The sequence below is a fragment of the Zootoca vivipara genome, chromosome 3, assembly GCF_965207765.1.
Source record: "Zootoca vivipara chromosome 3, rZooViv2.hap1.1, whole genome shotgun sequence".
NCBI lineage: Eukaryota > Metazoa > Chordata > Lepidosauria > Squamata > Lacertidae > Zootoca > Zootoca vivipara.
In genome coordinates, this window is record NC_142586.1 from 17404078 (window position 1) to 17429277 (window position 25200).

Genomic DNA, 25200 nt, shown 5'->3' on the forward strand with positions numbered 1-25200 from the left:
CTTTGCATTGTGCCTCAGGATGGATATAAGTTTTCTTGTCATTATTGAGGGTGCAATCCAGGCTAAGTTAGCTCACTTATTTATTAAACCATTTACAGGCCCTGCTCCCTCTCCTATTTTGAGGCAGCCTACTCATTGACAAAAACCAGTTAACAGCTTGCAACTAGGAGGGCAGGACTGGAAGACAAATAATTCAGGTCCAAATAAACAGCAAATGAGTAGATACAAACATCGTTTTATTTGTATGCTGCCTTTCCATAGTTAGAACCATGGCCCCCATGGCAATATTGGGGCTCTCTCATATGGCCATTGGGTCCAACACATTAAGCCCCCTTTGCAGGTTTAGCCTAGAAGAGGGGCAGGTTTAGCCTAGAAGAGAGGAGACTGAGAGGAGATATGAGAGTCAGCTTCAAATATCTCAAGGACTGTCACATGTAAGATGGAGCAAGCTTGTTTTTTCCTCTCTGGAGGGTAAGACTCGAACCAATGGCTTCAAGTTACAAGAAATATGATGCCAACTAAACATCAGGAATAATTTTCTGACAGAGCTGTTTGACAGTGGAACGGAAGGTTGTGGACTCTACTTCATTGGAAGTTTTCAAGCAGAGGTTGGATGGCCATCCGTCATGGATGCTTTAGCTGAGATTCCTGCATTGCAGGGGGTTGGACTAGATGACCCTTGGGATCCCTTCCCAACTCTACAATTCCATGATTCATTGGCTTAGGCTATCTACCGACCAGTCACAAATATCTCCTTTTCAAGAAAGGTAGTGAAAAGGGTCATGGAAGGCCAACTGTACATATTCTTGGATGATATGAATCAACTAAAGGTAAAGGTAAAGGGACCCCTGACCATTGGGTCCAGTTGTGACCGACTCTGGGGTTGCGACGCTCATCTCGCGTTATTGGCCAAGGGAGCTGGCGTACAGCTTCCAGGTCATGTGGCCAGCATGACTAAGCCGCTTCTGGCGAACCAGAGCAGCACACGGAAACGCCGTTTACCTTCCCGCCGTTTACCTTCCTGCACTTTGACGTGCTTTCGAACTGCTAGGTTGGCAGGAACAACGGGAGCTCACCCCATCGCGGGGATTCGAACCTCCTACCTTCTGATCGGCAAGCCCTAGGCTCTGTGGTTTAACCCACAGCGCCACCCGCATCCCAACTAGCCCAACTTAAATCTGTGTTTGCTGTTTACAAAAGTTTGCCCACGTTTCAGGAGTGGACTGTTGAGTGAGGAAAGGTAGCAGAGGGTACACTGGGAAGAAGGCCTCCCTCTCTGAGTCGGAAGCTTTTCTATGGTCCTCTGAATCCTGAACAAAAGGCTTTTAAGAAAACAGATCGGCCAAAGCCCAAGAAGCAAGTTTTCTGTTTCTTTGGACATTGGGATATTATTATTATTTTAACTATGTAAAATAATATTCAGCAGAATTTCCAGGAAAACATAATGCCCAGTTCAGAAAGACCTTTTTCCTATCCAAATAAGGACACTCTCTTTTGTATATGCCTGCAGCCAATGACCATTTCACGGGAAAAACAATGCTTTATCAAGGTTCTCAGCATAAATAGCAATCCAGCTTGTGTCGTGTGTGTGTGTGTGTGTGTGTGTGTGTGAGAGAGAGAGAGAGAGAGAGAGAGAGAGAGAGAGAGAGAGAGAGAGAGAGAGAGAGAGAGAGATTTAAATCCAGGCATTCTGGAATTTCAGATATCCAGAGGAACAGTTTCAATTTTGAGCAATATAAGAAGTTGTTCAATGAAAATGCTTAGAGTGCATAATGACTAGACAGAAAATGATAACCCCTCAGGAATCGTAAAACCATTGCAGTATGGCTATATATCTTAAGCAAAAAAAGGGGGGGGATCCCATAGCAATTCTTAATTACCAAGTAACATTTTGTTCTTATACTGAGTTGCCAAAAATAAAAAGCATTCCTTCTTCCTTTCTTGCATTTTTCATTTTGCAGTGGAGCACATGAGAAAATGCCTTCGTTTTGGAATTAACTGAATACTTTTTGTCAAGTGATGTGCAGAAAAAAAACAAAGAAAAGCGAAATAAATGAAGACACACTATAGCCAAAAGTTTAAAACTTCAAAGTGCTATTTACCCATGCTTAACATTGGCTGGGATTTGCCCTAGTTAGGACGATCACACCTGCTCATATGTTTTCATGTAAATAATCTAGTCTTGCTTATGGGGGGCTTCTCGCAGATAATTCAGAGGATTAAACAAGAGCTCCTGATAGCTCCATCCTTGGGTTTGAGTCCCACATTGGACAAAAGATTCCTGCACTGCAGGGAGTTGGACTAGATCACCCTAGGTGACCTAGGTGCCTTCTTTGATTGCTACCGGCACTGAAGACAAGCAAGTATCTCTAGGCACTTGAATTGGAGATGTTGTAAATGGAGGGATCTTCCCCATAGTTTCTGTCTCCTTTCTCAAGCCCTGCCTTTCTTCTTTTTTGGGCATCAACACAGCTACTACAGCTCAGAAGTACAACTAGGACAGTATGGCAAAACAGATTAATGATGGACATTTTGCATAAGGGGCACTGTAAAATTAAGAAGTCATACTTGATAACACCAAGTGGGTCTCCATCGTCATCCCCGTCCTCCTCTTCCTCTTTTTCTTTTCTCTCTTTAACATCCTGCTCTTTCGAGGACTTGAACAGGGGAATGGGGTCAGGCGTCCTTTCCTCTTTGAAGAAATCAAAGGCTTCGTTTTCGTCATCCTTGTCTTCCACATTGGGGAGATTTTTACTTTTGATGTCCGTGGCGCCAGTGGGTCTGGTTCCTGCAGAAGCACAGCATGGAAAACTGAACGCAGAGGCTTCAAAAGAGGGCAGTCTTGCCCCGTGCCAATGTCACCAACTTCTGACAGTTTGGCAAACAAAATGGAGAACTGTTTAATCATCATTAATTGGACTTGTTAGCCACTTGTAGGCCGAAGGTCTCCAAGCGACTTACAACACAATTAAAAACATGAATATAAATACTTGTACTACAAAAATAGAACAAAACAACCCTCATAACAGCTGCAGGAATCTTGGCAGCTGTGACAAATTGAAGCACTTTTAAAATGTTTATTTCTGCCCGGCTGGCAAAGAGTTAACCCACCTCCAGCCTGACTGGCATAGAACTCTGATGGGGGCGGGACTGTGCCCGGTTTGAAAGGAGGGAGAGTCGGTTTGGTCAGTTAGGAGGGAGAGGGAGGAAGGTGTGGTGTGATGTTATGAGGTGGCTTGTTAGAAGACAGTGAAGAGGCTAGGAAAACTTAAAGTTAAATGTTTGACTGAGTTTATTTTGTACAACTGGAACAAAGCTAATTAATAAATGACACGTTAAAGAATCACTTATGTTTTTAACACAATAAAACTTCATCTCTGTTTTTGCCAACAAGAGGTCCGTCTGTATTTTTCCAGCGAGGTACCAGGACTCACAGCCGTGGTGACTCAAGAGAGGGCAAAACTCACCTCAGGCAGGGAGGTGGTGGTTTGTGTCCTGAAGTTACACGGAGGAGGCTTAGAAGGGTAACCTGAGGTGCCCAGAAGTTGCCAGAGTGCATAGGGCAAACTTCTACAGTGGGGGAATCCAACTGAGGGAGACCCTTTACTGGAGGCAAGAGGTTATTCCTGGGGGACAGCCTAGAGTTTCTTAAGGTACCAGGTCACGCAGGCTGGAAGGCTCTCCTTACTTAGAAACCCATTAGTAAAAGGGGTTTATTTTTGAGGCGGCAGGACCAGAGGGTGGGTGTTTTCCCCTCTGGATTCCTGTGTCGCAGTGATAGTAAGGCAGAGTGGGACCAGGGTCGTCACATTTTTGGTGGCAGCGTCGTGATCGAAATTCAAAGCTCACGCGCCTAGTTTGGTTTGAGTCTGTCAGGATTTTCCTGTGAGGAAAATGACTCACGTAAGAAAACCCAGAGAGGCAAAAGGAGATGAAAGAACGGAAGGGGCTGAGGGAAGCCCAGGTTCTGAGGTAGAAGTTATGAAACTACGAATTGAGATGGCCCGAATTGAAAGTGAGAGAGAAAAAGCAAGGATTGAAGCTGAAAGTGAGAGGGAAAAAGCTAGAATTGAAGCTGAGAGGGAAAAGATGGCATCTGAGGAGAGAATGCAGTCAGAGAGGATAAGGGCACAATTAGAACAGGACAGAATGAGGCTTGAAGAGATACGTTTGCGATCAGAATTAACTCAGAGTCCAGTTAATAATGATAGTATCGCAATTAATTTAAAAAGGTTCCCCAAATTTGGAAAAGACGATAATGTCGAATCGTTTCTATTTACCTTCGAACGCGTTTGTGTGGAATTTCAAATACCTGAGGAGAACTGGATGCTTTATTTAAGACCTCAAATTTGTGGGATACTAAGTGAAATTTATGCTGACCTGAGGGAAGAAGAGCTGTCAAGTTACCAAGTATTTAAGCAAAGGGTCAGGGTTCGATGTGGACTCACGGCTGAACAAAGCAGAAAGGCTTTTCGTGAGGCAAAAAAGGAACATAAAGAGACTTATGCCCAACTAGCTAGCCGCTTAGATAAATTACTTGACAGATGGATTCAAGGGAGTGGAGTGAAGAACTTTGATGAGTTAAAACAATTAATTTGTTTAGAACAATTTTTTAAGCAAATCCCTAGCAATTTTCGTTGGTTCTTGAGGGATAAAAAGCTGAAAACTGTGGCAGCGGTTGCCGAGGTCTTAGACGAACTACAAGGTGATTTCAATGAAATAGCATTCCCAAAACACTCACAGAAGGGTAATCCATGGAGAAACAGAGAAATTAAAGACAGGCAAGAAAGTTTTCCTGTCAGGGAATCAGTTTCTGACAAGACAGGGTCTAAGAAAATCACTTGTTTTTTCTGTAATCGTGAGGGCCATGTACGTGCCAGGTGCCCCCTGCTGGTTAAGTCGCAAACTACACCTACTGCAGCTAAACAAATAAAACTGGTAACGCAGTCACAGGAAAATAGCTCGCCTCAGACAGAAGGCTCAGAGAAAGCGGACAGTCCAGTTGAGACTACTTCTAAGGTATTACAGGTCTGGAGGGCTGAGCAGGAGTGCAACCAAGATTACATGGAGCCAATTGAATTAAATGGTCAGTCTTGTTTAGGTTTGAGGGACACAGGAGCAGAAGTCTCACTTGTCAAATCACAATTTGTTCCAAAGGAGCAGTACCTCAAGGGTCAGTCCTATAGTTTAAAAGGCATATGGGGCCCACATTTTGAAGTACCATTAGCTGAAGTTGATATTACCTACAAAGGATTTTGTGGCAAATGGAGAGTAGGAATCCTAAATGAATTGGAGGTACCCTTTTTAATAGGGAATGACCTAGCTAGTCAGAAGCACCGTATTCAAGTGATAACTAGGTCACAGTCTCAAGTCACTGAGAGTAATCCTCCTGCAGTTATAGAGTCACCCATAGAGCCTGGTGAGGATGAAGGGCTGATTAGCGTGCCAGTGGTCCAGGAGCACGGTGCCCAATTCTTGAGTGATCAAAAAGAGGATGAAACTATAAAAGAGCTGTGGGGTAAAGCACAAAGTCCTACTGCAGAAGTAACTGTGGAAAACCCCTGCTTATTTACCACCATTGAGGGAAGACTGTATAGAATTTCTAGGAGGAGGAAAACTGCTGCTGTTTGGGAAAGGAAGAAACAGTTAGTGTTGCCAAGAGCTTACCGGTTGCAAGTGCTACAAATGGCACACGACGCACCCTCAGCAGCGCATCTAGGCATTAGAAAGACTAGTGATAGAATCCAAGCAAGATTTTACTGGCCTGGGATGGGCAAAGACATCAAAGAGTATTGCAAGTCCTGTGTGATCTGCCAAAAAGCAGGCAAAAGAGCGGACAAAACGCGAGGCTTGTTACAGTCTATTCCCGTAATTACTGAGCCCTTTTCCAGAGTAGGAGTGGACATCCTCGGGCCTATCTCCAGAGTTACAAAAAGTGGGAATAAATTTATTTTATGCCTCGTGGATTATGCTACGCGCTATCCAGAAGCAATACCTCTAAAGGACATTGACTCAAAGACTGTAGCAAAAGCCCTCATGTCGGTGTTCCTAAGGCTGGGATTCCCCAAAGAAATTATAACAGATTTAGGGACATCCTTCACGTCCAAGACCATGGAAGAGCTTTTAACTCTTTGTGGAATTAAGCATGTTAAAACTACGGCTTATCATCCACAGTCGAATGGCTTGACGGAGAAATTTAATTCGACCCTGAGCCGGATGCTAAAAACCTATTCCATCAATCATCCTAACGACTGGGATGAGAGGCTGCAACACTTCCTATTTGGTTATCGCGAAGTGCCGCAGGAGAGCACAGGGTTCAGTCCTTTTGAACTCCTATTTGGACGACAGCCACGAGGACCCCTAGACTTGATGAAAGCAGCGTGGTCGGGGGAGGAGCAGATCGACAGCCCTGATGTTGTGACGTATCTACAGGAGCTGCAGAGCGACCTTCAAGAGCTACGGGAGCAAGCTGCTCACAACTTGCAACAGGCACAGCGTCGACAGAAGCAGTGGTATGATGCACACGCAAGAGACAGAACTTTCCAGCCTGGTGACAGTGTGCTCGTGTTAAGAACAAGACGTCGAAAGAAGTTGGAGATGTCGTGGGACGGTCCCTTCAAAGTGGTCGAGAGGATATCTGCGGTGAACTATTTGGTAGAGTTAGATGGGGAAGGGAACCGATGTAAAAACTTTCATGTAAATTTACTTAAGCCTTATTTTGACAGAAATAAGTTGGTGTTACAAGTAAAGGGGAAGGTGACCCAAGGGATTCATTTAACTGGGTGGGGAGAGCTGAGTAAGGGCACAACTCTAGCAGAGGTGTCATTCGATGAAAGTCTGACCCCAGAGCAAAAGGAGCAGTTAAAATTAGTCCTTGCTCAGTTTGCTCAGATCTTCTCAAACATCCCAGGGAGGACTAGCCTAGCAACTCATGTAATAGACACAGGGTAAGCACATAAGTGGGAAGGAAAACATCATAGCGGACGCCTTATCCAGGTATTTTTGAGAGGTATAGAATGGTGCAAATTATTATATGAAATGGTGGGAACCCTAGCAAAACATTTGTGCTAAGGCGTTATAATCTAACACATGCCAAACATGGTTTATCTGTGTACAAGTTTATGAGATGTTAATTTAGTTGACTTTGTAATTTGAATGTTATAGAATGCATTGAAGTATTTTGGACCCCAAGCCCATTGCTTTGGCATTGCTCTAGTTAATTAAGAGCAAGCCGACGCAATGTCTTTGTGGTGGTGGGGAGATATGTGACAAATTGAAGCACTTTTAAAATGTTTATTTCTGCCCGGCTGGCAAAGAGTTAACCCACCTCCAGCCTGACTGGCATAGAACTCTGATGGGGGCGGGACTGTGCCCGGTTTGAAAGGAGGGAGAGTCGGTTTGGTCAGTTAGGAGGGAGAGGGAGGAAGGTGTGGTGTGATGTTATGAGGTGGCTTGTTAGAAGACAGTGAAGAGGCTAGGAAAACTTAAAGTTAAATGTTTGACTGAGTTTATTTTGTACAACTGGAACAAAGCTAATTAATAAATGACACGTTAAAGAATCACTTATGTTTTTAACACAATAAAACTTCATCTCTGTTTTTGCCAACAAGAGGTCCGTCTGTATTTTTCCAGCGAGGTACCAGGACTCACAGCCGTGGTGACTCAAGAGAGGGCAAAACTCACCTCAGGCAGGGAGGTGGTGGTTTGTGTCCTGAAGTTACACGGAGGAGGCTTAGAAGGGTAACCTGAGGTGCCCAGAAGTTGCCAGAGTGCATAGGGCAAACTTCTACAGTGGGGGAATCCAACTGAGGGAGACCCTTTACTGGAGGCAAGAGGTTATTCCTGGGGGACAGCCTAGAGTTTCTTAAGGTACCAGGTCACGCAGGCTGGAAGGCTCTCCTTACTTAGAAACCCATTAGTAAAAGGGGTTTATTTTTGAGGCGGCAGGACCAGAGGGTGGGTGTTTTCCCCTCTGGATTCCTGTGTCGCAGTGATAGTAAGGCAGAGTGGGACCAGGGTCGTCACAGCAGCACATTAGAAACATAACAGCATCTCAGTCTACTAAAGGCGGGGGGGGGGTACCAGGCAGACCTCACTGAGAGCATTGTATATGGAATTTATTATTATTATTATTATTTTATTATTATTATTATTATCATCATCATCATTACCCCACCCATCTAGCACATAAAAAAAATAGTAAAACATCAGACATTTTTAAATTTCCCAATTACAGGGCCCCGATACAGTATATTTGAGCATCATAGAGTTTGTCTGGCTCAGTTGTTAGTTGCCTGTCATTTATAGCCATTCTGATGTAGGATTTCAAAGAGTGGTAAGGACTGGAAAAGATCCTGATGTTGGAAAAGATTGAGGGCACAAGGAGAAGTGGACGAGATGGTTGGACAGTGTTCTCGAAGCTACCAACATGGGTCTGACCAAACTGCAGGAGGCAGTGCAAGACAGGAGTACCTGGCGTGCTCTGGTCCATGGAGTCACGAAGAGTTGACACGACTAAACGCCTAAACAACAACAACCATGTAGGTGGTTGACTGCCACCCAGTTTCAACCCCAAACAGTGGCTTTAGTTTTTGCTACTCTCAAAAGTAACCAGGCGCCTTGTCTTCCCACAGTGCATTTGAAGCGGGGGTGACGAACCTGTAGCCCTCCAGATTTTGCTGGACAACAACTCCCTTCCCACCTGCCCACTGGGCATGCTGATGAGGGCTGGTGGGAGTTGGAGTTCCCCCACATCTGAAGGGCCAGAGGTTAGCCACCCCATTTTAAGCCACGCATACATATAATGGGCAGCTGTGCAGGTCCACCACTGGCAACATCACCACATCAACAGCAGTGCGCATCTTGCAATTCTGCTATCATCTGGTGCGAACATAGTGGCTGCATTGCATGAAGAACTCAGCGTTTTGAAAATGTCAGGTTTTTTATATAAAAAAAATAAATCTGGCATCTATCTCATTGTGTGGAAAATGGCTAGAGAAATCTCAGAGGCAAGATCCTGAGTGATTCAGACAAGATTTTACACTTTACATCGCTCTCTGCCCTCCGTACAATGAGCAAGTTCTATGGAATAAATTACGGTATATAAAATAACAAAACACACACACACACGCACGAAAAAAATGTTAAGGCTACAAAGTCTTACTGTTACATTTGGAACAAACAACAACAACAACAACAACAACAATAATAAATTCCTTCCAGTAGCACCTCAGAGACCAACTAGGTTTGTCATTGGTATGAGCTTTCGTGTGCATGCACACTTCTTCAGATGGTATCTGAAGGTATCTGAAGAAGTGTGCATGCACACGAAAGCTCACACCAATGACAAACTTAGTTGGTCTCTAAGGTGCTACTGGAAGGAATTTATTATTATTTATGTCAGACCAACACGGCTACCTACCTGTAACTGTTACCTTGGTGCAGAATTCTGGCCTTTTTAAAAGAGAAAAGCACACAGCCCATGCTACCTAGAACATTTCTCATTTTAATAACGAAGGTGTGGCTTTTCTTCTTAAATCACATTACATGTCTAAGTCACGGGGTGCTTTTACAACCAAATCTCACCATTAGGCAAAGGAGTATTTATGAAATTCAAGACCAATCTGAGTACAGGGTTTGTAGGAAAGCAAATCTAGCAGGTTTGCGGAGGTGCTTGGACATGAGAATTTAATACCTTAAGGGGAAAAGTGTCTTGGAAATTGATAGGAGATTTTGCAAAATTTCTCTGGTATTCAAAAGCTTAAAGGGTCACTGGATATTGAATAAAAGACATATTACCATACGAAAGCATGCTTGGGAGTTACCTAGGAATTCCATTAACTCGGGACTTGTTGCTAGATCTGTGTCTTTGGAAATGGATCTCATGATCTCATTAAAGGCAGCTCTCCGTTCCCGGATGTCGAACTCCCCAACAAACAGCACTTTCCTTGGCAGCGGTGGCAGAGAGGATTGTGGGTAACGTGTAGCCAGCTTCTGATAAAACTCCTCAATCTCGCTGTACTTCTTTGAGACCTGTAAGCAGAATAGGCAGAATTTGTCTTTGTCGTTAAATGAGAAATATGGAGAAGCTTGTCACAGCGCAGGCTGTTGTTGCTCACAATTCTAAAACAAAATACACTGAGTCGAATCCAACTTATTTGTACTCCTATTACAATTAACGGACCAAGTTAGCCATAGAAAAATTGTAATCGGGAAACAAATTTGGAAATGGGTCCACAGGATAATGAGCTAGATTTCAAAAATTGTTTCCCATTTACAGTTTCTCTAAGAGTTACATATACTGCAATGAGTCTGGAGGGAAAAAAGAGTTAGATTCAATCTCTTATTCTTGTTACTGCAGTGTAGCAACATATCTAGACGGTCATTTTCATTGCAGCTGTCCTTTGTCAACAACAAATTGTCGCTGTTTTTTTTGTGTTGAATATATGCTATATGGTAATTTATGGACCTAATCGGTATCTAAAGCCATTTGCACATAACAAAATATGTATTTTATCAAAGTAATTGTTGAACTGAAATACAAACCTAAATCCAGCTCTGATTGGTCCGCATGAAACAAACCTATACGGAAAAAAGGGGTGAAAATTGGCTAAGGATTGGCATAAATACTATTGAAAGCTTGAAAGCTCACCCTGCTCATAGAATTGTAAAGTTGGAAGGGACCCTGAGGGTCATCTAGTCCAACCCCCAGCAATGCAGGAATCCCAGTGACCCTGACAAAGGAGAAGCAATACAGAAATGAAGGGAAGGGTGAAGAAATGAATGCTTGACTGGAAGAATAAGAAATCAAGATAACATATAACTATAAAAGAATGGAAATGTTTTATTGAATATTTACAGATAAATTATAAACAGATAAAAACACTGGCAGGATTATTGTAATAACCTGCAGTTTTATAAGAGTATATATTTAAAGAAGATGAAATAAATGAGCAAATTAAGTTAATTTGGATATCCAGGAGATATTAAAAATTAAATTTAAGGAACCGCAGAAAGAGGAAGTCAAGTTTTGAAATGTCAAAATGACTGTAAAATTAGTGAAATGTATAAACTTGAAAAGTATAAATATATAAATGAAAATCAGAAAGAAAAAAATGCTTGCAAATTTTATGAGTTTAGGAAGGCAACGGTTGCCATGAAGAGCCCATTCTTCCGCTGGTGGCTGCTATATGGGACCTTCTGAACACAGTTTCTGCCTTGTTTACAGAACAGCCTTTGTTTGTGGCCCCAGAAATGCTCACAATGGATTATCTGTAAAAGGAGCAAAAAGCTTCTGTGGATTTGCATTGATCACTTTGACAATCTGTTCACACGCTGATTTAAGGTCAGCAATATTCGAGCAAGTGACTTAATAAGTGATAAATAAGTGAAACTTATTCACAGCATGGATGGCCAACTGTCGGGAATGCTATATTGCAGATTCAAAGCTCCTTGCAACTCTAATTTTAAAGACCAAGAACAAAACCATAGTAGCACTGAAACAAAATTTAAAAAAAAAATCTTAATGTGAACACAGATCCATAAATCTCATCTTGTATTTTAGGATGTAGCACGGGGGTCAGCAAACTTTTTCAGCAGGGGGCTGGTCCACTGTCCCTCAGACCTTGTGGGGGGCTGGACTATATTTGGGGGGGGTGGAGGAAATGAATGAATTCCCAGGCCCCACAAATAACCCATAGATGCATTTTAAATAAAAGGACACATTCTACTCATGTAAAAGCATGCTGATTCCCGGACCATCTGCGGGCCGGATTTAGAAGGCGATTGGGCCAGATCCGGCCCCCAGGCCTTAGTTTGCCCACCCATGATGTAGCCTAAACTCACCACCAAACAATTAAGATCAGATCTGGTTCAAACCACCAACAACTTTTAGTTTCCAACTTATGCCTGCATTTAACCTTAAAGGGCACATCCAGATGGGCTGTTTATTCACACAAACTTTGAGCGCACTTCCTAGTAAAAAAGCTCTGATAACAAAAATGATAGAAAGTGTGAGATAATCACCATAACCTGGCAATTTCATATAACGTCCATGATAACATATCAGGATGAATGCTTAATAAATTGGTGGCGTTGCAAGCTTTGTGCAAACATATCAGCTTGAATTTTCAGTAAACAGCCACACTCTAAGCTCCCATTCTTATAAATTCACGGAACAGAACTCCTTCACCCTTACATTGGATAATAAACTTATTGATTGGTGTAGATAGAAGATCCATTGGTTTCAAATAAGAACAAGCTGGGATAGCTCGATCGGTAGAGCGTGAGACTCTTAATCTCAGGGTCATGGGTTCGAGTCTCACGCCAGGCAAAAGATTCCTGCATTGCAGGGGAGCTGGGCTGATAACCCCTGGGATCCCTTCCAACTTTACCATTCTGTGATTCTATTATTCTAAGCACAAACATTCAGTGCATCCCCTGTTCTCAACATCGCCAGAAAGAACGCTGTCTTTCTGGCCACCTCCAGGCCTAGATAAATATGCTCTTGAATGGTGTTTGAGTGCCCTCTACTGGAACCAACCATCATATACCACTCAAAGATTCAGGCTCTTCTACATTTCTTAATTTTGCTACAGAAGTGACGTCCTTAAAAATAAACCTGTACACACAGAGAACAGTGTGTGCTCCCTGATGGTCGATCCAGCACATAGCTGCCAAGTTCTCCCCTTTTTTTAAGGGAAATTCCCTTATGCTGAATAGGCTTCCTCACGAGAAAAGGGAAAACGTGGCAGCTATGATCAAGCAAAATGCGTGACAGTAGAGCTTGCTACTGCATCAAGGGATGTCCCCAACCCTAAAGTACAACATAGGAAGAATAATAGCTGGGAGAAAGTTTGCATTAAGTTTAGCAACTTAGGCAGCAAAGTGGGTGCCCCCTGGTCTGAAACCACTGAGAGCTAATGGTCTCACTTCTGCACAAGGCCGGGTGGCCTAGGGAGTCTGAGGCCCCTATCTTTTACTCCAGCCCCTTCTAGCCCCTTTTTAACTGCTTTTTTCCCCCAGGGGTGGCTGGTGCCATGGCAGTACACTCTGCCACCCTCTATGCTGATCTGGCCAGAGGCAAATTTATTTCATGGGCATGTGTCCAAAGTCTTTTAAAGTACCTAAAATGATAGTATCATAGAACTGTAGAATTGTAAGAGACCACAAGCGTCATCTGGGACAACCCCCTGCAATCCAGGAATCTTTTGCCCAACGTGGGGCTTGAATCCACGATCCAGAGATTAAGAGTCTCACACTTGACTGACTGAGCTTCAACGCCCCTGGATGTTACCCTTCAATCCTATACTCACTTGCTAGTGGTCAACAATAGAGGTTTAAAGAATCTCTCAAGGCAAATCTTGGAGCGCTCGCAAGCCAGTGTTTCCCAGTTGTTGGTGTTTATACTACATCTTTAAAAATGTAGTATAAACACCAACAACTGGGAAACACTGGCCTGCGAGCGCTCCAATTGGAGAACAGCCTTTACCAAAAGTGTCATGAACTTTGACGACGCTCGAACTCAGGACGAAAGGGAGAAATGTGCTAAGAGGAAGGCACGCTTGGCAAACCCTCACCGTGATCAACTCCCACCCGGAAACCTGTGCCCCCACTGTGGAAGGAGGTGTGAATCCCAAATTGGCCTCCACAGTCACCTACAGACTCCCTGTTAAAACCGTGTTCATGGAAGACAATCCTAGGCTACGAGTGATCGCCAAAGAAGACGACGACTTGCCTGGGTGTAAGCTCCAGTGAACTCAAGGGCGCTTACTTCTGTGAAGACATGTATGAGAATCTAGGCCAGCGGTCAGCAAGGTTTATCTTGCCTGGGCCAAATCAGTCCTGCAGGGATCCCTCCATGGGCCAGATAGCACGCGCTCCCGCGATTTTCGGCGTCTGCACAGACACGAAGTCCCTGCCCCGCGTTGCACCGGTTTAGCACAGTGCACGAGCAGGCAGCTCAGTTCAGGGTTGGCTAGTGGGCCGGTCAAACGACCTCCATGGGCTGCTTCCAGCCCATGGGCCTTAGGTTGCTGACCCCTGGTCCAGGCTGTTGGCTTTGTCATTTTACAGTGGCATCAGAATCAGAAAAATTCCTTCAGTAGCACCTTAAAAACCAACTAAGTTTTTATTTTGGTATGAGCTTTCGTGTGCATGCACACTTCGTCAGATACCTTCTGACGTATCTGACGAAGTGTGCATGCACAGGAAAGCTCATACCAAAATAAAAAATTAGTTGGTCTTTAAGGTGCTACTGAAGGGGGGGAAAATTATTTTGCTTCGACTCAGACTAACACGGCTACCTACCTTTAATCAGAATCAGAGATAAACATGCCACTGAAATGTGTTGGGAGAAAAAGAGAGAAAGAAAGAAGAGAAGGAAAAGAAAGGATCAAATTCAATACAGCAAGGAAAAGAGCAAGGAATTTCCAAGCATAATTTGGGGAAGGGGGAACTGCAGCTTTTGCAAGGGATAAGGGTTCAGGGCAACCTTATAAAGCCCCTGCAATGCAGAAATATGCAGTTGTCTCATACAGGAATCGAACCTGCAACCGTGGCATTATCAGCACCACACCAACTGTGTTTAATTGGCCTTACTCTCAAGAAAGTATGCACTGGATTCTGGTCTCAGATTTACTACAGTATATAATTGTGTGGATTTTTATTTCTGAGGGTTGAAGCATACATTGCACACAAAAGTATCTCGGAGAGCCCAACTATCTGATAAGCCCACCAGCAAACCCATACGGAAAGAATGGATGAACATTGGCTAAAGACATAGCCCTGGCATGAATGCTATTAAAAACTCACCCTGTTCATGTTCCCAGTGATGCTGGCAAAGGAGAAGATTAAATGAGACTATGAGGAAGAACAAGCCCCTGAGAAAGAAAGGACACACTTGCCTGCATGTGTACCTTTGAGAGAAAGAGAGGGAACATGCTGGGGAGGAAGTAGAGTAGAAGGCAAAAAATCCCTCTTGCCCTCTGCAATTTCTTTTCAGGCTTCACTTGTGCTTTATTATTGACATCTCCTGATCCAGGGTTAGAAACTGAGATATATTAACTAGGTGCCAAATGACTCCTAAAACCAGGGTTTCAGCCGCCAAAACAGAACGTCTAGTTGACATCTGGGGGCCAGATGGTTCAAAGATGACTTCCTGGTTCCTAGTTACAGGTAGGTTGCCGTGTTGGTCTGACGTAGTCGAAACAAAACAAAAAAATTCCTTCCAGCAGCACCTTAGAGACCAACTAAGTTTGTCATTGGTATGAGCTTTCGTGTGCATGCACACTGGGTATCTGAAGAAGTGTGCATGCACACAAAAGCTCATACCAATGACAAACTTAGTTGGTCTCTAAGGTGCTGCTGGAAGGAATTGTTTTGTTTTGTTTTTCCTGGTGCCTGAAATTTGTTCTGACTGTGCAGATAAATTATTGTGGAGAGAATTCTAAAGGATGTGTTGTCTGTGTGTGAAAACAGGCAAGATCCAAGGATCCCCAGGAATACACCTCCAGATGGGGGAGACATCAGGCATCCTGGCACCCGGGCATCTTCACTTGGTCACAAGTGGCCGATAGCCAGGCACCAAATGCACCTGGCGCCTGGCAAATTTTGAACGCTGCTGAGAAATACGGAACTGGACCGGAAGTAGCAGACCGGAAGTAGCGCTGTTGCCATTTTGGAACTGGGCGGAGCATGCTCAGAAGCGACTTCTAATGCTGCTCTGCCCTGTTCCAAAATGGCCGCCGCACCAGAAGTCGTGCTGCAGCCATTTTGGAACTGGGCAAAACAGCATCAAAAGTCGCTTCTGAGCATGCTCCGCCCAGTTCCAAAATGGCCGCTGCGCCAGAATAAACCGGGGGGGAACAAAAAAATCTGTTTTTTCAGCTGGGGACAGCTGGAAAAACGGGAGTTTCCCGGGGAATACGGGAGACTTGGCAGCTATGCTATGCATAGCTGCCAAGTTTTCCCTTTTCTCACGAGGAAGCCTATTCAGCATAAGGGAAAATCCCTTTTAAAAAGGGATAACTTGGCAGCTATGATGCTAAGTGTATTGCTGTATATAATTACAAACATACACAAGACTTCAGAGGTTGGTGGCTGGCAAGATGAAGCTGCTCAGATAAGCTTTAAATAGCTTTGGATAATGTAACAGGTCAAGGTGAAACTGAGTAGGTTTTCATGGCACAACTACTTTGGTTGGAAACACCAACGAAATGGAATGTGACATCTCTTACTCAAGTGGGGAAAGAATACCTTCTATCCGTTTCAACTGCCTGCAACAAGCTCAAGAATTAAGATTAGCTACACCGGCTAAACTATTTAAGGTATTTGACCATGCCACAGTGACCAAAAAATATTTCGCAGGATGAAAATACCATTCCAGTAGGGGACTGGAATGTTCAAATTAATTATCTCCTGAGAAAGGGGTGGAAATCAGAGCAGCCGAGGTGTCTAACAAGGAACAAAGTCGCTTTAATGTCACACGGCTCTGTGCAAGTATAGGGAACATGTGGTGAAATCAGTGCCAGATTGCCAAATAGGCAGAGTAGGCACTGCCCTAAGGGCCCCATGCCTTTTGCGGGGTCCTGCGACAAGGGATCAAAATAATATTGGCTACAATCAATTATTAGGAGATAATTTGCAAGGCCAGAGTTTGACTGCCTAGGGGCCTCCACAGGGTTTAATCCAGCACTGGGTGTCAATAGGACTACACATCCCATCATGCTTAACAATGCTGGCTAGAGATGATGGAACTTGGAGTCCAACAACTTCCAGAGGCCCACAGGTTCGCCATGCCCTGCATAAAAACTGAAGCTGAAGAAAACTTTCCAAAACTTAAGCATTGTTCATTGCAGCAGATAGGGAACCTGTTGCCCTTCCGATGTTGCAAGACTCCACTTCCCATTTTCTCTGGTGACTGGGCATATTGGCTGGGACTGATGAAAGCTGGAGACTGACAATATATGGAGGTTGAAAAGTTGCCCATCCCTCCATTAGGGGCAAAGGAATGGTTCACAAGCATTTTCCTCACTTGATGGCATCAAGTGATGGCTTGCATGTGTGTGAATGAGTCATGACAGAATCCTTCTTCTCACATTACCTCCATGGAAAATGCTGGTTTGAGTGGTGCCATTTCAACCACATTCGGCTGAGAAAACTCTACTACACTCAATGACTGGATGTGTGAACTGGCTCCACTGAGGACAATTAAACAGGTAAATATAAATTGGGGGTGGGGGGAGGTAATTCAATTACATTCAAAGCATTATCGCCCATTCACACATGCAAATCATTGTTTGACAATACAGTCATCAAAGGATGGGCATGTATCATAGCTGCCAAGTTTTCCCGTTTCTCTCGAGGAAGCCTATTCAGCATAAGGGAAAATCCCTTTAAAAAAGGGATAACTTGGCAGCTATGGCATGTATGTAGGAACCAGCTTACAACCAGCCATTAACATAAACTGTCAAGAAGCTTTTTGTTTCCACTGTGCTACAGGCAAGCATCTTAATTTGTCTTCTAAAATCAAATGCTTTCTTCGCATCCAAAGTCTATTGGCGCAAAATATAGATCTTCCCCTCTGAAACAAGAAACCTGCACAAATGGCGGTTTTCTTAAAGCAATCTGCTTCGGATATTTCCCAATATGAGCATTTTTTTGCAGGGAGTACTTACAACAGGGGTCAGCAAACTTTTTCAGCAGGGGGCAGCTCCACTGTCCCTCAGACCTTGTGGGGGGCTGGACTATATTTGGGGGGGGGTGAATGAATTCCTATGCCCCACAAATAACCCAGATATACATTTTAAATAATGGGGTCACGAAGAGTCGGACACGACTAAACGACTAAACAACAACAACATGCATTTTAAATAAAAGGACACATTCTGCTCATGTAAAAACACGCTGATTCCCGGACCGTCCGCAGGCCAGATTGAGAAGGTGATTGGGCCGGATCTGGCCCCCAGGCCTTAGGTTGCCTACCCATTACTTACAACATACCGTAAGTAGCTGCTACATTGTTCCACTGAATATTTAAGGCAACTCTTTTTTTAACCAAACCAATTTTTGTAGCAAAAGGGGATACGTTCTGTCATGTTTTCCCTCAAAATAGAAACATAATGCCTTACTTAAATCCTAGGAGAAATTACCAGACAAAGATCCTTTAAAGTCCAGAGTCCCTTCCTCCCCACATTGTTCAGAAAGAGGCCCCAAGCCCCAATGAGGTTAAGTCCAGTCAAAGGTGACTATGGGGTTGCAGCGCTCATCTTGCTTTCAGGCTGAGGGAGCCAGCGTTTGTTCACAGACAGCTTTCCGGGTCATGTGGGCAGCATGACTAAACTGCTTCTAGTGCAATAAAACACCATGACAGAAACCAGAGCGTATGGAAATGCCGTTTACCTTCCCGCTGCAGCAGTACCTATTTATCTACTTGCACTGGCGTGCTTTGGAACTGCTAGGTTGGCAGGAGCTGCGACAGAGCAATGGGAGCTCACCCCATCACAGGGATTTGAACCACTGACCTTCTGATTGGCAAGCCCAAGAGGCTCAGTGGTTTACACCACAGTGCCGCCCACATTCCTACACCCGCATCTCTAGTCATGGACATCTTAGATTCATAGTGTCGCTCATGTATCCATATGCGCTCTCTCTGCTGCATAACAACAGTTCAACATCAGCAGCAACTGTTTCATAATGGATTACCATAAACTGAATTATGTCTTCTGGCTTGTGCTTTGATGATTTGAAAGCAGGCAGCTGCGTCACGGCGACAATATTATATTCCACATGGCCTGACATCATCTTTCCCCGGATTTCCTGGTACTCTGGAACAGACAGATCGATCCCTGTGTGGGTGTTTTGAAGAGGTCTGCGAATGAAAACACAGAAAGTGTTCAATCAGAGTTCAAGGCCACGTTTCGGTGCCAACAGACTCCCAACGCTGACATCAGTATTTGATCCAGAGTTGGGCAAAAGGTTCAGATCTGGTCAGTTTGGATGAGGGACTCCATGTTGAGATTCCTGCATTGCAGGGGGTTGGACTAGATGACGCTCAGGGTCCCCTCTGCTATAATTCTACAAATCTCCATTCAGCCATGAAGCTCACCAGGCGACCTTAAAATATCAGTGACTTCCCTTCTTCTCTTTCCATGATTCATTTTGCATAGCATAAATCCCTGCATATTTTATATAAACTAAACCATTCAGTATTCTATTGTTTCTGAAAGGGGCAGTTTCAGTGGTATATGGCAGCGGTGGCCAACTCACAGAGTTAAAAACTGGCAGTGATCGACCCCCTTTTGGGGGGTTCAGGTCAAAGTTGTTGAGCTTTTTTTATGAAGGAGGAAGGCCCATTTAGGGGGGGTTGGGTCAAAGTTGTTGAGTTTTTTCAGGGAGTAGGTAAAATATTGAGCTTTTTTTTTTTTTAAGGGGAGTCACAGTTGTTTAGCTTCTTTGGGGGAAGCCAATGATCTACCGCAGACGTCCAGTGATCTTCCGGTAGATCACAATCTACCTGTTGGACATGCCTGATATATGGTATGGTATTAAATAACTTTGTGGGCAACACAAAAGATATTTGAATGAGATGGGAAACTGACACAGAAATTTCAATAAGTGAGAAAGCATGGGAATCTATATGGCGTAATCCATTTTTAAAAACAATTTTGGCTCACCTTCAGGAAATTTCCCTTACAATTTTGGCGGCATTGGACCCTCACATGCCTTGCAAAGATAAATTCTTCCAAGCTCACCATTATGTAGGAAGGGCTGTAGAGATCAAGGGTCCTATATTCATGTTTGGTGGGAGTGTACCATGGTCCACGCCTTTTGGGGGAAAGTTTTTATCTGACCCCCAGCAATCAATCCCTCTTAATTTGGCACTTGCCTTATTATCACTAGAGTTGACCCCAAATTCTACCTTTAAATCTAAAGAATTTCCTTCCTGTTCAGCCACTAGACTAGTTATTGCCAACAATGAAAGGAAACCTCCAATATACAAATAGACAGGGGCTTGGGTTAATAACAACTGGAGTCTTGCTAGAGCAAGGGGGTCAGCAAACTTTTTCAGCAGGGGGCCGGTCCACTGTCCCCAGAGCTTGTGGGGGGCTGGACTATATTTTTGGAGGGGGAATGAACGAATTCCTATGCCCCACAAATAACCCAGAGGTGCATTTTAAATAAAAGGACACATTCTACTCATGTAAAAATATGCTGATTCCTGGACTGTCTGCGGGCCGGATTTAGAAGGTGATTGAGCTGCATCCGGCCCCCAGGGCCTTAGTTTGGGGACCCCTGCTCTATCAGAACGCCTCACATACCATCAATAACTAATCAACCAGACTGGTAGTTGAGTATTAGGGGAGCCAACATGACAGTGATGTGGGATTGGAATGATCATTCTGAGATATTATGGCAGTGGACAAAGCTGTATTGTAACAGTTGAATAAATGGGAAAAAGAAATAATTAAATGAGGGGCAGAACCATAGTGGGGGCATTGATTTTGTTTCGTTACTTTTGTACTTTTCGATTGCAAACTGCCCTGCGATTCTTGGATGAAGGGCGCTATAAAAATGTAATAAATAATAACAATAAAATGCACGCCCCCTCCAGCTCCTTGGAGAAAAAGGCGGGGTGGTACCAATGCACCGAACAATAAATTAACCCCACCCACCCACCCAAGGCTAAGATGGAGGAAGCTGGCTGCCAGTTCCACGCGCTCTGGACTTGGTTGTAACCAAAGCAGGCGGGCGGGTGCGCAAAGAAACCCGTGCGCCTTTGGGAAGAGGGGAGCCGCGGGGGAGAAGGAAGGAGGCGCTACTGGAGAGACAGGAGGCGCAGGCAGAGAGGCTCGTCCTGCTCGGGAGAGATGCAGCCCGAGGAGGCAGAAAGGCAGCCCATGCCAGCTGCTGAGCCGGGCCCAAGGCGCGCATCTGGATCCCGGGGATTGCTCGGCCAAGAAAGCTCCCCTGAACTCTCCAAGCCCCGCGTCCTCCTCGCTTTGGGAAGCGGCAAGAGGCAGGGAGACAGAGCAAACCGAGGCCCCTGCACTGCAAGCCGCCTTACCTGGTGGTGACCAGCACGGCAGGCCCCGAGCTGGGCTGCATGGCGTCGCCAAAGCTCCACCGGCGCAGCGCAGACTTTGCTGGGACTCGAGTTGCGCGCAGCGAAAGTGCCGCTGCTGTTGCAAGGCTGGAGAATAGGAGGAGGAGGAGGAGATCGGAGTGTCACGAGTTTCCCTTCCCAAGAGCTGGGCTTACGCTGCCTCTGGCGGCCCCATCCTGGTTCTTCCGGGAAACCCCCGCCCTGCTAGGATCAAGGCGCTTCAATTAAAAGTTTGGCCCTTTGAAAAATAAATCCGCGCCGTAGTCGGCAGGATTCGAACCTGCGCGGGGAGACCCCAATGGATTTCTAGTCCATCGCCTTAACCACTCGGCCACGACTACTCCTAGTGGTGGAGAATTTCTGAGCAAGTCTTTTTAAATTCCTCTTCCTTTCCCCCCCCCTCCCCCAAGGATTTTGTATAGTTAACAGTATAGAATTGTATAGTTGGAAAGGAACCTAAATTGGAGGTTAATCTAGTCCAATCCCCCAGTATCGGGATTCATATATTGCACAAGGAAATGAAAGTTAACCCTCTTGTACCAATAAAACGTATAAATCTGCACTGAAAAAAAACGAAAACGCCTCCACGGAGAGCAATTTGCACGGAGCTACTTCCTATTATGAGGGACGCGGGTGGCGCTCTGGGTTAAACCACAGAGCCTAGGCTAGGGCTTGCCGATCAGAAGGTCGGGCGAGATGAGCGCCGCAACCCCCCAGAGTCGGTCACGACTGGACCTAATGGTCAGGGATCCCTTTACCTTTACTTACTATTATGCCACGTCGCATAGCTGCCAAGTTATCCCTTTTCTAAAGGGATTTTCCCTTCTGCTGAATAGGCTTCCTCGCGAGAAAAGGGAAAACTTGGCAGCTATGCCACGTCGACCTTGCTTTACATTGTGATTCTGGGGCAAGGTTCACCAAACCCTTTGCAATACTATCGTAATTGTGCCTCTTAATTGAAAGCCATGGTATCATGGGCGGGGGAAGTTGCCCGCCCCCATATCAACACTATTAATACTCAACTAACTGATCAATCACGTCGGTTCTGCCCCCCTCAAAAAAAGTCCTTCCCCCCCCCACAACAAAAATCCTGGCTACGCCCATGCGTGGTTTTTCTTTCATTCATTTCTTAGAATTAAGTTCGTAACCAGAGGTATTGCTGCCGATCTGGAAGCGTTGCGTTTGGATAAAGCAAGCCACTTTATCCTGATGAGTGTATTATTTGGGGTTGGTCCAGGATCCGGAGAAAGTGGCTTGTTTGCGGACGGCAGGTGGAGCAAGAGAATTCAGAGAGGTCAGCCTCAAAACGCCTTGCCATGCCTGCCTAAGTTCCACCGAAGTCAATGGGGCTTCCTTCCACTGACTAAGCAATCATCTGTTCTGGCTTCAGGATTGCCAGTGGAGGCAGTTGAGAGAGAGAGAGAGAGAGAGAGAATGCCGCTGCTTTGAGCATCTCCTTTGTGCACTGTAGGTATAATGTAGTAAAATAAATCCATTTTAACATTTATATGAAGCCGCTGGGAGAGATCATCAGGGGGGTTGGGCTGGGTGTTCATCAGTATGCAGATGATACCCAGCTCTACCTCTCCTTTAAATCAGAACCAGTGAGGGCAGAGAAGGTCTTGTGTGAGTGTCTGGAGGCAGTTGGAGGATGGATGGCGCCTAACAGATGATGATTATTGTTGTTATTATTATTTATTTATTTATTTATTTATACCCCACCCATCTGGCTGGGTTTCCCCAGCCACTCTGGGCGGCTTCCAACAGAAAAATGAAATAAAATAATCTATTAAACATTGAACTATTAAACACAGAATCTATTAAACACAGATTGAGGTTAAATCCTGATAAGACAGAAGTACTATTCTTCGGGGATGAGGCGGGTTGGTGTGGAGGACTCCCTGGTCCTGAATGGGGTAACTTTGCCCCTGAAGGACCAGGTGCACAGCCTGGGAGTCATTTTGGACTCACAGCTGTCCATGGAGGCGCAGGTCAATTTTGTGGCCAGGGCAGCTGTCTACCAGCTCCATCTGGTATGCAGGTTGAGACCCTACCTGCCTGTAGACCAGGCATCCACAAACTTCGGCCCTCCAGATGTTTGGACTACAATTCCCATCTTCCCCGACCACTGGTCCTGTTAGCTAGGGATTATGGGAGCTGTAGTCCAAAACATCTGGAGGGCCACAGTTTGGGGACACCTGCTGTAGACTGTCTTGTCGGATTGGGGAAAGCTCTGGCTATCTCCTGCATGGACTACTGCAATGTGCTCTGTGTGGGCTACCTTTGAAGGTGACTTGGAAACTGCAATTAATCCAGAATGCAGCAGCTAGACTGGTGACTGGGAGTGGCCACCGAAACCATTTAGCACCAGTCCTGAAAGACCTACATTGGCTCCCAGTAAATTTCCGAGCACAATTCAAAGTGTAGGTGCTGACCTTAAAGCCCTAAATGGCCTCAGCCCAGTATACGGTACCTGAAGGAGCATCTCCACCCCCACCATTCAGCCCGGACACTGAGGTCCAGCTCCAAGGCCCTTCTGGCGGGTCCCTCACTGCGAGAAGTGAGGTTACAGGGAACCAGGCAGAGGGCCTTCTTGGTAGTGGCGCCTGCCTTGTGGAACGCCCTCCCAAACAGATGTCAAGGACATAAACAACTATCTTACTTTTAGGAGACTTCTGAAGGCAACACTGTTTAGAGAAGTTTTTAATGTTTAATGCTGTATCATGTTTTTAATATTCAGTTGGGAGCCGCCCAGAGTGTCTGGGGAAACCCCGCCATATGGGCGGGGTATAAATAAATAAAAGATGATGATGATGACGACGACATATGGCCATCTGGTACACATTTAACCTGGTCGAGCACAACTAGTAAACTAACTAACTAAATAATACCAGTGGGGATAATAGCTCTGAGAAAAACATTAACATCTGGTCATATATTATCTAGGGTGGCAGGGCAGAATTATGCAGATGCAGAAAATTAGAAACAACAACTCATTACTGAATGCCACAATTGAAATCCTATTAAACCTCGTTTAAATTCTATTTATTTCAAGCAAGCTTTTGCTAAATAAGTGTGTCTGGGGGCCGATGTGTCTCTCATGAAAGCTGTCTCTTTACATCTCTGGATGACAGTTACAAAAGCCAGATGTGAATCTGTATAGGGCCTTTTTTATTATTATTACATCAGGCCTTGTTTGGTTGAATTGCAAGATTTAAAGTCTGCTGTTTTATAATGTGGTAAGGCTATTGATGGTCTGGCAAGTCTGTTGTTTTTTTAGTCTATGCACACATTCTCAATGTAGGCTGTATTTATGGCAGAGAGCTGGGAGAACTCCACCCCCACCCCCACTGTGTTCTCCATTATCTCTGATGTCCTCCCATCTCCAGCTTTAAACATTTCACTTTTATGCCATGCAGGACACGTCATTTCCAATCAAGGCAAAGTCCTAAGCAATCCCACTTGAAAGATAAACCTGCCACTTGCCTGGCTTGAGACATAACTCCAGTCTCAAGTTTGGGATGCCCCATTTCTGACAGCCTTTCAGGGGTCTGCATAAATCACCCAACACATTTCAGGGCACCTGCGATGCAGAAAAAGCTCACGTTTCATTGCTTGCCACAGATTAATACAAGATTCCTGCGCAGCCAGGTTCCTGACTCACAATATTTGCGAGGGAAGGACTGTGTTTGGGGGTGTGAGAAAAAAAGGGGGAGCCTGACAAGGAGGTGTTAAGGGCTTGACTGAACAAAGATCAGGCCACAAAGTTTAGAATGGCTGTACTAATTTGGAAAGAACAAGCTCAGGGGGAACCCATGAGAGAGGAGGAAATAGGGAGCTGTTTAACTGAGCGCTCTCGGTGACAAATTATTTTTCTCAGTGCATTGGATTCTGAGTTCCAGCTCCGAGGGCCTTCTGGTGGTTCCCTCACTGTGAGAAGTGAGGTTACAGGGAATCAGGCAGAGGGCCTTCTTGGTAGTGGCGCCCGCCCTGTGGAACGCCCTCCCACAGCGCCGTCTTAAGCGCCCCTGTCGCCATGGTGCGCCGGATCTCTCCGGCGCCCTTCCGCCCCGTTTCCCGGCGCGATGGGCGGGTGG

At 45.0% G+C, this 25200-nt stretch overlaps 1 protein-coding gene and 1 non-coding gene across 2 annotated transcripts in view; both read right to left on the reverse strand.

Moving 5' to 3' along the window:
* HS1BP3 (HCLS1 binding protein 3) overlaps positions 1–21444 on the reverse strand; it is a 39169-nt gene extending 17725 nt beyond the window's left edge. The window contains exons 1-4 of the mRNA XM_035109989.3: positions 21065–21444; positions 18703–18868; positions 9825–10032; positions 2569–2788 (exon numbers count right to left, since the gene is read on the reverse strand). Coding sequence (XP_034965880.3) covers positions 2569–2788; positions 9825–10032; positions 18703–18868; positions 21065–21105 — 635 coding nt within the window. The 5' untranslated portion in view covers positions 21106–21444. The remainder of the gene's footprint in view (positions 1–2568; positions 2789–9824; positions 10033–18702; positions 18869–21064) is intronic.
* Positions 21363–21444, reverse strand: TRNAS-AGA (transfer RNA serine (anticodon AGA)). The gene has a single exon. It is a non-coding gene; the product is annotated as a tRNA-Ser (tRNA).
* Positions 21445–25200: the final 3756 nt, after the last annotated feature.